Below are 12,546 nucleotides of genomic sequence, written 5' to 3'. Positions count from 1 at the left end.
AATGACGTCACGCGGGCTATTTTACATTTCTTAATATCTCTTAAAGTAATAATTTTTTTTACATCGGATTTTCACCAGTTACAATAATTTAACATTTAAAATTTAAATAATTTTTTTTTTGTGTTGTGTGCTCCTTTAAAATCAATTCTTAGAATATTTCAATGTTAATTTTGATGATTTATCGGAAAATTCAGTAAGACGTAACTCATAAGTACAAATACAAAATTATAAGTTAAAAATAAATTATATTTCTCTGGTGTAAGCTATAAAAAAAACTTTTTCTTAATCAAATTAAATAAAAAAATTGTTAATATATAGGAATCCAATTTTTTTAAATCTCGATCTTCTCCATCTAACCCATCATCTTTATGTTGTCGTCGGGGAGAGGGTTGTGTTACATATTATATCTTTTCAATACTACCCACCCCTATATGTGTGACAAATTATTTTATATTTATATAATACATTATACATATCATATTGCTTATTTCTAAATTCTAAACTTAATGTAGTAAACTATTAAATGTTTCTCTCGCTAAAATAATAATATGTTTGTATATTTTAATATTTTATTATAATCATTAATTAATCCATAGGTAATCAATAAAATCGATCATGATTCATAACCGTTTAAACAATTCAACAACTATTTAGTTTTATTCTCACAATTCACCAAAAACAAATATAAGAATAATAAATTATGAGTTTAATGAATTTTCCACGACTTGAGAACTGGGTTGTAAATGCATCTGTATTGTAAATCCAGTTGGTATGATAGTCATTTCAGCTATCTGCAAAATAAACATTTGAGAAATCAAACATAATGTTATACTTAACTTATAATATTTTTATTTTTGTAAATTAATTATTATTAGGAAATTAAATACCGAGAAACAATTAAGTTTTTAATTTCAGGAAACAAATTTAGTTGAACATTGTACATTTATTTTTAGATTCTGAGCGGAGCGAAAGAATGCATTGGTTTTACAATGATGTGTGTTTTTTTTCTGTCTGTCAGCAACATTTCGGATAGTAAGCATGATTCGATTTTTGAGATCAGCATCTTTTCTGATAAAGAAGTGAACCTTGTTGGTACTTTTGGGAGGTAAAAATTGAAAATTCCAAGTAGTTTTAGAAAGCTTCGAAAAAAACTACCAACAAATTACGAAAAACCGCTAAAAATGGGATTTTAATTTCTAACGATTTGTTTATCACCATTCAATGAATAAAAAATAATATTATTATAGGAACTACGCTAACCACTAAGAATCGTTTTTCGTATACAATGGTTTATCATTGTATTCAAATATAACACATCCATTATAACTACTGTACAGCTACAGCAGAGCGGTACCCACTTGCCCAGATTTTATATATATATATGCATTATGTATTGTTTGATTCTTTTTAAAATTTTATTTTAAAAAAGATTAAACCATAATATCCTAACTGTAGGTATATATTATTATCGAATATAATAGAACTTTTATAATAAATGTTCTTAGATTTATCTGTTTGATCAGTAATCTACATACGTAATACGCTAATATGTTAAAGAACATATTTCTGTAGGTGGAATATATTACGTACACTAGTAGGTAGTTACTCTGTAAAATCATTATTTTTATGAAAAGTTTTACATTTTATGAAACGGAGACGACTTTTTTTACACTTCGTGAAATACGAAAATATTTCACAAAATGGTCATTTCTTATGAAATGATTAGTCAAATTTTACATCATGTAATTTTTTTACAATGCGGTTATTCACGTCCTCCACTGAAATGAAAAATTTACCACACACAATTATTATTATTTATAAATTATAACTTATAAACTATAATTATACAATATATGGCTAATGACTATTATAAATTAATAAAATATTTAATACAATTCTAGATTTTATACACATACATTTAGTTGTATTTATGTAAAGAAAAGTTAAGCAGTTAAAAATAGTAATATTTAATATAAATACAATATTATTATTTTTTTAAATAAGCGTTTAGCTTAAAATTTCAGGAAATAGACCACTTTTTATGAAAAGATGATTACACAAAGTGATTGTAGCAATTAATATAGTTATTCCGTATTCGTAGTTCGTACCTATATTATTAGTGGCGCAAATGGGAAGGGAATAAAATATGTAGAAACGCCGTCAAAAAATAAAAATACTTCGAAAATTATTTATATTTAATTTAAAAAAAATATCAGTTTGCTCTAGTACCCTTCTGAAGATGTTATTTATTTTATTTTCGCAACTGCATATTATATTATTAACTATTAAGTATATGGAATGTACCTATATTATGTGTTTACACCTATAAATTAAACAGTGAATTCTGTGCTAATCACTAAAAAACTTTTATCGCGTTGAAGGAAATAAGTAGGTACCTATCCATTTGGCTGTTTCTAAAGAATTAGAATTTTTAATTTTATTTTCTACAGATTTCTATTTTTATACATTATAATAAAATTTATTTTTTAAGTTCTATAATCAGACTGAAATACACCAATTTAAAAATACAAAGTACCTACATGAACTATAATTTTTTCTGCCCGGGTAGTAATAGAAATCGTAATGATGACTGATAAATTATATAAATAGAGCAAATAAAATAATAATCATCTATCCCAGCTCTAGGTATGTACCTTAGTATAAATAAGGTATTTTGTTCATTTTCCAAATTCTTAATTCTTAACTTTCAGTTGAGAAAAATTATTAGATAGCTATATATTATATAAATGCGTAATTCAGCTACATATAGTTAGATGTGTTATCAAAAAAAAAACAAATGACAAACGTAGCACGCTATACTCAATGTTTTCCACTTCGAAGAAAATGTATTTATGAATCATAAATATGTAATAATACGTAACGATTAAGGGCCTCAATTTACTCCCGTCAATTTTAGCTCAAAAGACCTTAAGTTTTGACAAAATTAAAGTTAGTTTACTTGATCTTGGCAGAAAATTGTCTATAGGTCGTATGGAATACTTTTTACAAATTAAATCTTATATCACCTATTGTGAACTGTAATTGAAAACTAGAAAATATTAATTTTTTCAAATCATAATTAATATTAAAATTAAATACGGAAAGTTTTTCGTACGATCTACAGACATTTTTCTGATGAAGTCAAATATTTTTTCTGGATCAGACTACGTTAACTAAAATTAATTTTGTCAAAACAATAAGTAAGTTGTTGTAAAATTCGTAAAGTGAACTTTAAATTGTTTTGGAGTATTAGACATGTGCTTCGCGCACGAGAGTGATACGCGCATTGAATTTCACTCACAAATTTATGACTTGTAACTAACACATAGAACCCGGGCGGTTAAGACGAGATTAGCCTAAATGTTGCCCCTCAAGTAATAGGTATAGCGAGGCTCCTTAATTGTATATAATATTCTTAGTGGGAATTAGTTAATTTTTACATTTTATTCACTTCTACGGTGATAAACAAAGCGTTACGCAAAATCAGTTAGAAAATAAAAATATATAAAAAAACATAATATTAAATAATATTAAATAACATAATATTTATGTTAAAAATTTTGGAATAACTATAAAAATATTTTTACTTACAAGAACATTTGGCGGCGTTGCCAAAGAGGTGATAACGGCATTCGCGACGTCCTCTGCATTGAGTATTTTGAAATCCGCCGTAGTCGTTACATCTGTGGCATATTTGATGATATTTTCTAACATATCTGTAGCTGTTGGTCCTGGGCTAACACTCTAAATATCAAAATATTTAAAACATTATTATTATTATTAAAGTATGATATTTCCAAGTTCTAATAGTAAAATACAAAAAGTCAAAAAACATGTATCCAAACCGATATCACTACTCCGAAACCAGTGTCTTGAGACCTTATTAAAAATAAATTATCAGAGAAAGTACGATTCCTACTCGAATCGTGAAAATAATGTACGTGTAAGTTAGCTAACTCGAAGAAATATTGACCAACCGTAAAACTAATAAACTTGAACAGATTTATAAAACAAATAACAATACTTAAAATTTAAATATGAGCTTTTTCTGTACAGTAGATATATATTGTTTATTACAATAGCCGTATTTATTAGTAGGTTGTATTGGATCAAAATTACTCAATATACATCGCATTATAGCAAGTTGAACCAGTATCAATATTAAATATAATATTACTGGACCTGAATATATTATAATAATGGTGAGTAACCTACGAGGATTTCTTTGCTCGGTTGCTTTTTTAGTTATTAATTATTATAATATATATTAAATTATAAGACGTATCTTTGATATTACAATCAATGGCGTACAACAGGTTATCAAAAATTCTGTACTAATTAATTTCATTACGAATAAATGTGAATATGTGATATCAGTGAATCGTTCGACATTAGTATATTATATAGGTCTATTATATAAATGTGTATAAAACACTATTAATATTAACATATTTAACACTAAATACTAAAGCTTTATAACGAATTCGATACGATTAATTTGTTACGTAGATTATATCGATTTAGTGATTACTGATTAAATTTCCATAAATTGTACCAATTTGGTTTATTTGTATTTATTAATTATTTGTATGCACCTTTTTTATGATTATACGAGTAAACGAAAAAATAAAATAAAATAATTTTGTTTATTATTTAAGTATTATAACTGGATAAAAGTATAAATGTAAAAACGTGATGTATATTAATATTTATAGTTATATTATAAATACACTACATAAACTTATAAGTTATAACCAATATTGAATTCAGAAACAAATTAAATTCGTATTTATACATAGGTATGTATACATATTGTTGTTATTTTGAAAGAATCGCCTACTGAAAGATCAACGTATTGATTTCAGGTATTACATACCTAGTTAAATATTATTAATTACTAAGTAGTTATATCACAGTCACACAGTCGTGTGCGCAACGTCCCGGCGTTGAAAACTGATACCGCGGTTTCTACATCGAAACATATTATTTTTAATGACGGTGGGAAAATGATCCGTTTCTAACACATCCCACGCTGGTTCCAGACGTAGGTATATAGACAAAAACGGAATAAAAAAATATGGTCTGGCCGACAGACGCATCCGTTTTCAACACACCCTTAAATACACATTTCGAACAGATATAGTGTGGACCAGCCCTGGTGTAGTTTTTTTGCTAAAATCTATCGTTAAAGGGCGATATTGACAACACTTATGGAATGTACTCACGGATAATAGGAATAATAAATAGAATCTGTAATAAATTTAAATTTGCAACCCATTAAAAAAAATTCTGTATTGTGCCCCAGGGGCCAGGATGCCGGTTTCTAGAGTTTGGAATGGTAATTTGGGACCCTAATCAAATAAATAGAGTAAAAACTAGATAAAATGCGGCGAGTATTTTTAAATTCGTTCGCGTTTAGTTTTAATATGAAAACCTATCGACCAAAGATTTATCAAGAAAATTAAGTTTAGAACATCTAAAATCAAGTCGTCTTTACAACGATGTGGCATTCATATAGTTCATACGTACCTAAATACATTTATGTTAAAATAGAATATGCTGAGCTAATAAAATTTAGTGTTCCTAATATTACCTATAACGAGTTCGGGTAACCCCCTTCTTAGTGAAAATGGATAAAATAAAATTACACAGAAAACACCCCATATTATGTCGCCTCCTCACCTCCGCTAAAAAAATTATTTTTTTTGATTTATTACCACTGTTAAAATGTCATGTAATCATTTTGTGGATTTAACTTAAATATATTAGGTATATAATACCTCATTATTAGCTGTATAATTTGTCATCTTGTTATATAATAATTGGTTTATATGTGATAATAAATAAAAAATACCCATTTGAAATTGCATTCGACTAAAATAAAATTAGCGACTTTTTATAAATAAATAAATAATGCAACTAGTTATATTATTTTTATTCAAAAGTAACCCTCATCATACATAGTGAAATACGTTTTTAATTATCTAAATTATCAGAAATATTGTATTCTACTTTACCGAAACTTTAATTTTTGATCCCGTTAATTGTAATTCGTGTCGAAGTCCATCACATAGTACCGTGACAGCATGCTTTGAAGCGTTATACATTTTGAACGCGAAATTCGGAGTTAACTTGTGACCAGAGATACTAAAAACAGACAACAGTCACTAATAATAATAATTACCATGCCTCGCTTTAATTACATTTTTGAACAACGTATAACATAATAAAGTGTAGTAAATTACCTATTTATTTGAATGATGTGACCATCGATTTTATGTTTCGTCATTGATTTGTAAGCTTCTCTCGAGCACACGCTTAATGCCAAAACATTGAGATTAAATGTTTCTTGCCAATCCTCCAGTTTTCCGTCTATATCACAAATGCGGTATTTAAAGGCTTAAGAGAATTTCTAAATTTATTCCGTAGGTAAGTGTACTCACTTAAAAGGCTTGACAGTTTTGAAACTCCAGCATTGTTAATTAAAATACTGAGACCTCCTAGTGTTGAATCTACCCATGAAAAAACATCTATTACAGCTTGTTCGTTAGTGACATCGCATACCTTTGTATAAACAGTCCCGTAGTCTTTATGAGTCAAAGATTCAGCTAATTCCTTAAGGACAAATAAAATATTGAAATACATTCATAATAAACATAATAGTAATATATAAATGTAACCAATGGCAACCATATAAATAAATAAAAAAAAATTCTATTTGAACCAAAATTAAATTCATGTTTGAGCTACCCTTCAGCTAGGTACCTATAGGTATTGAAAACATTCGATATACACACACTTCAAGATTCAAAAGAATTTATTGGTATAAGTGTATAACTTTTACCTCAATCGGTCAATTCGTTCAAAAATGACACGATTAATAACAGAATACACTCAAGAATTATATAATATATAGGTACCTAAAGATATATTTACCCTTAAATAAATATGCGCACTATAATTACTGAGCATACGTCTCATTCCTTTTACTATGGATTAAATAGGGTGAGCATAGGAAAAATAAAATTATCAGTATAATTTATAATAGGTACATTTTTACAATTGCATACTTGTGTTTTCACTGTACTGAAGAGTGCAGGAGCAGAATTTATGGAGCACTTGCCACCCCCCCCCCCCCCCATTAAAAAAAAAAAATATTTAATAATTTTTTTTGTGGATGTTTATGTAAGTATATATAGGTAGTGGGTCCTAGTAAAGAGGGTATAAGTTACAATAATTATATTGTAAATATTATATTGCACAATATACTCATAAAACTCAATGATTAATGACTGTGAGTGGGTGCCGGCTGATAAATGTCTATAGGTTTACCCGGTGCCCCCCCGAAAAAGTAAAATGATTTGTGCCACTACCGTACCTGTACACATGCAAGCGTGAATCCGCTATTCATCTTATCTCAGACTATATATAATTAGACGGTTGTTATCCATATATATATAAAAACTAGCTAATCCCGTGCACTTCGTTACCCGTTAAATGTACAAACTGTATAATATGACTCAAACTTTGTTCAATGCGTTATTTAATATTCGGTGTGTTATGTTCTAGATTTATCTTAACTTTTCTGTTGCTCAGGATAAAAATTTTGATTCAAAGCAGTACATTAACAGGTAGGCAATCTACCTGCGGTAGATCTCGGACCCCGTGCTGTTTGTATACGTAAGTGTATGATTTAACTCTAAAATATCAAAGTTATACCAAGTTTGTCGGTTTTACTTAATTCCACCTACGATGGATTAATATAATCAATTAATACAAAAACCTAACCTAACCGTACTAAAATCCGATGAGAAAAAAAAATAAATTTAACCCTTTTTAAATTAGCCTATCTTCTTCCCAGTGGTCTAATCTACCCACAAACATTCATATATATATATATATAAAATAATAATACAAATCAACAAACATGCCCGATTAACCAATAGCAACCAATATATAATACACTATTATTTTTTATATATATAACCAATAGCAACCATTTATAAACAAATATTTCTATCGTAAATAATAATATTTTTATTTTATTTTATTCTGGACAACCCTTATCACTTAGGGGTATGAAAAATGGATGTTGGTCGATTCTCATACCTACCGAATATGCATAAAAAATTTCATAAAAATCGGTCAAGCCGTTTCGGAGGAGTATCGAGACTAACATTGTGACACGAGAATTTTATATATTAGATGAATGTACCTATGTCTGTGTGTCTGTGTGTCCATATTACCATGGCAACCTACCCCGGGAGAAGAAAGAATGTTTGTCTGCCTGTGTCCTTTGATTGCCATGGTTATCATGAGTTTTGATTATAATAATTATTATTGGTTACCGGGCAACGTAGTGCACGGGAACATTTGGTGCAATGATAGATTAAACCTCTGGGCAGAAGATAGGCTAATTTAAAAAGGGAGAAGACCAACCACAGCAGGTGCTCAAACAGGGGTTTTAAGATTTCCGATGGAAATTTTTATTTATAAATGTTTGCCGTGGGTTTCAAAGCTATAATAATAATAATTATTGGTTGCCTTTGGTTTCAAATTGCTGTTATGGTAACCGTTATATTATAAAAAAAACATTTTATTGACATTTTATGTCTTTGCTTTGGCACATAGAATCGAAAAACGTTACGTTACATATTATACCATGGCAACCATTTATATATTATTTTGAGATTTCCGTCCACGTGTGTCTCCATCATATTACCATGGCAACCATTTATATTATTTTGAGATTTTCGTCGGTGTGTGTCTCCATATTACACATGGCAACCTATTATATATTAGTTTGAAATTTCCGATGGAATGTTTTGTATATAAATGGTTGCCATGGTGATATGTAAGACATATTATTCATATAGAGTTGGCGATTTTAATGTACAACGTAGTGAACGGGATCTGATATTTTTATATGCATAGATAGATTATACCTCTGAGTAGCTGATAGGCTAATTTAAAAAGGGAGAGGACCAAAGACCAACCAAAGTATCGATACTTTACTAGTGTCGTATCGGAACGTCCCTATGTTCAGACTCTTCAGTAGACTATACTATACCTACTATTACAGTATTACCTAAGTATGTGATACATATGAAAGTATGTACTTCATTGCAGACTCGTATGCAATATGTCTATGCGTTTTCATATAGCGTTGGTATTTTTAATGGGCAACGAAATGCACGGGATCAGCTAGTAATAAATAAATGAATATATGACCGTGTCATCGTTTATCGAAATAGTTTACCTTGAGTAAGTTTTCTCTCCTGGCGAGCGCCACGACGTGCACGCCGCTTTCCGCCAACTTGACCACGATCGCCGCCCCGATTCCAGCACTGGCACCAGTAACTATTGCCACTTTGCCCCTCCACCGTTCCATCGTGTCACTCGTTGCGATATTATTGTTAGTTCAACAATTATACGTCAAGGCGTCTGCAGTGTGCACTGAAATGTCCTGAAATAATAATAATAACAGTGTGATAAAGCGTACCTATATTATAGCGGCGAGTTCCGTGCGGTTAATACTACCGCGTGAACCACACTGCAGTTTACATTTCAATAATCTCTATAATAAACATTTATTAAACTTTATATCAAACCTGTTATGGACACGACGATTACGCGTTACACATTACAATTATGTACACCGATATTATTCATCCTACCTACTCATTTCGACCGCCGACGAAAAAATATCCCCCCACGACAGGTTTGCCCACAGTCACGTGCTTTCCTCCGTAGTTATGATAATAATATTATATGTGCGATAAAAATTCGTAGGTATGGTATTCATGCGCATTAGGTATATACGTGTATATTACATTATAACGTTTTTATAGCGATCACTGATATTAGATTAGGTACACACTATATTTACTACGGTGTATATACCATGATCGTAATTCGTATCTATTGTTTTTATTTCTTTGTGTGTGCCGTGAAAATGTATAAAATTATCGAGTGCGTCATGATGTAAAAAAGGTTGGGAATTCCTGTACTACAGTAATCAATAATCAAGTATGAATCACGATCCCGGTATATTTATTATGAATGTTTCTGATTTTTACAATGATGAGTGATTTTTATTGTGTCCACCTTCAGACTTTGAATTAGGTAGTAGAAATGCTTTGATTTTCAACTTTGAGGGTGATTTCAGATACCAAATTGGATCAATAATTTTTATCACAATAATTTGAAATTATGGGGGTGAAAATCTTTGGGATAAACAAAATGGGTGGGCAAGTGGATATAACGCTTTGCTGCATATTATATAGGTAATACACATAGAATCACATATATTCGTGTACTTGTGTGGGTCACTGTAATTGTAAATGTTAAATTTTAATTCAATGATATACAAATAAAATACAAGGTTCCTTATAAGTTAATATTATTCATATTATGGTGTTATACTAGTTAAAAAGCATCCATAATAGATAGTCACAATATTTATTTATAATTGTTTGAAGTTTGAATTTTTACAAAATTCACGGCATTCATGAGTTACCAATAAATATTTAAACTATTTTTTATCATGAAATTCATACAAAAAGGTTAGAAAATGTAATGATGTAATAATGTTTCCCATATAATTTGTTATTAAAAGAACTTCTGAAAAAAAGTTGAGCGTTATTTCACAAATATTTTAATGAACGTCTGAAGTTTAAATGTTGACGAAATTTAGATATTTACGATTTCACGAGTAAAAAAGCGATTTCACATAAAACAATTTTCTCATTTTGCAGTAATTCAAAAGCAAATAACCGTAGATAATTATAATTTTCACCAAATGTTTGTATTAACATATTCTATGCATGGTATAACTTTAACTCTTTTTGAACTATTTATAGTCATTTTACATTTTTAGTTTTTTTTTTATTAAAATGTCGTTAAAAAAAATGTCATTTGGTCTAAAAGATTGAAAATATAATACAAGATTCCTCATAATAGTTATTATTATAACTTTTTAAAAACATAGATAGCTAACATATATTCACCGTACAATAGGTAATAGTATGTAAGATATATAAAATAATAATATGTGTATGTCTTACCTGACTCGCAGCAGCCTATATGTATACTGTATAGGCTATGCAGCATGCGCTGTAGTGGGATTAGGTAACACAAAGTAATAGGTACTCAAAGTATGTGAATCGAAATAAGAAAACGCACTGATTACTACTCGTAAAGAAATCCAGCTGTCGCTCGTAGGATTCGGTATTAAGAGAACAGGTTGTTGTTGGTGGTGGTTGGTGCGCATGCACTGACAAAAAGGACAGCACGGCCGATCACAAAGTGGCAGGCGGCATGATCAAAGATGTTGCGCTTCTAAGAACTTCCCTTACTATTCGGCAACAAAGCCCTTTTTCGATCATCCCTTTTCTCTGGCATCATATTATTATAAGAAACACACACGTCTTACTTTTTTCATTGGCATCGTTGCAAATATACCTACGTGTCAATTTCTTAATACCTAACCGTACGATAAAAATCTTTAATAAAGATGAATAAAATGACAACGTATCTATGAGTTGATAGTTGATACCTAGGCACCTGTTTACCTGCACCGATACTGTTGAATTGCTTCCGTGGCTATCAAGAGTTCTGTACGAGTCAATTCTCTTATTATTGTACTTATATAAGTAACGAAAATAATAGGTATTTTAACTAAAGAAAAACAGACAAAATTCGTCAAAATCACGAAAATTTGTTAATTATTTTGAGTTACAAATTCATACATATTTTATTTTTGTATCTAAGATATTTTGAAAATGTAATATAATATTCTTCAGAAGTTTTTCTACATTTAACAAAACAAAAAGGTTAACCGGAAAGTCAAATTAAATTTTTACGAGCGTTTAAAATTCAAATTTTTTGCCAAATAGGATTCACCCGATTTCTCATGGAACGATTTTCTTAGTTTGTTGTAATTAAAAAATTAATAGCAGTAGATAATTGTAATTTACAGCAAATTATTATTTTATAACTTTTCATAAGTAAATATTGATTTTTTCAAAATATTTAGACTAGTTTTGAGTTATTTACAGATATGCAATTTTAAATTTTTTCTATGAATGTAAATACAATTTTATTCGTCGGGTCAAAAAGCTTTAAAATGTAATTTAATGCTTCTCACACATCGTTGCAATAGCAGTTTACAAATAATAAAAATACGCAGACACAATTTTTTTTATAAACATTTTAAGTTCAAATTTTGACAAATGTTATCAAATTGAAAATTTGCAGACTGTTTTGTAGTTAAAAACGTATAAAATATTCAATTTTTGAAAATGTAAAACATGATTCCAGGTAAGTAGTTCATACTGTAACCAAAAAAAACCAAAAATATATATAAACACAGTTTTTATATTATGTAAAGACATTTTAAGTTCAAATTTGAACGAAATTAGATATTTAGATTTTAGTTTTGTGTTGTAATTTTAAAATATTATTTGTGGGTACTTGAAACTTTTAAAATATATTATTATATTTTATTGTTGTATACACACAAATGCAATTTTTTCGGCAAAAATT

The 12,546-nt window shown here is 29.1% G+C and overlaps 1 protein-coding gene across 2 annotated transcripts; it reads right to left on the bottom strand.

Annotated features, from left to right (window-relative positions):
- Window positions 1-551: 551 nt before the first annotated feature.
- Window positions 552-11,205, bottom strand: LOC100164304 (fixR-like). Of its 2 annotated transcripts, none has more exons than XM_008180685.3 (7): window positions 9,612-9,756; window positions 9,260-9,466; window positions 6,444-6,615; window positions 6,246-6,372; window positions 6,018-6,147; window positions 3,592-3,744; window positions 552-791 (listed from the first exon to the last, which is right to left on the bottom strand). In XM_008180685.3, the coding sequence occupies exons 2-7, from the start codon at window positions 9,389-9,391 to the stop codon at window positions 699-701; spliced, it is 807 nt and encodes a 268-aa protein (XP_008178907.1). In that variant the 5' UTR covers window positions 9,392-9,466; window positions 9,612-9,756; the 3' UTR covers window positions 552-698. The 2 variants fall into 2 exon arrangements, with proteins under 2 accessions (XP_008178907.1, NP_001156186.1); NM_001162714.2 differs by lacking the exon at window positions 9,612-9,756 and adding an exon at window positions 11,067-11,205 and having other exon boundaries at window positions 630-791.
- Between the last annotated feature and the right edge of the window lie 1,341 nt (window positions 11,206-12,546).

The sequence above is a fragment of the Acyrthosiphon pisum genome, chromosome A2 (assembly GCF_005508785.2).
Source record: "Acyrthosiphon pisum isolate AL4f chromosome A2, pea_aphid_22Mar2018_4r6ur, whole genome shotgun sequence".
NCBI classification, from domain to species: Eukaryota; Metazoa; Arthropoda; class Insecta; order Hemiptera; family Aphididae; genus Acyrthosiphon; species Acyrthosiphon pisum.
Note: the sequence above shows the minus strand (reverse complement) of the source record. Positions and strands in the feature narration are given on the sequence as shown.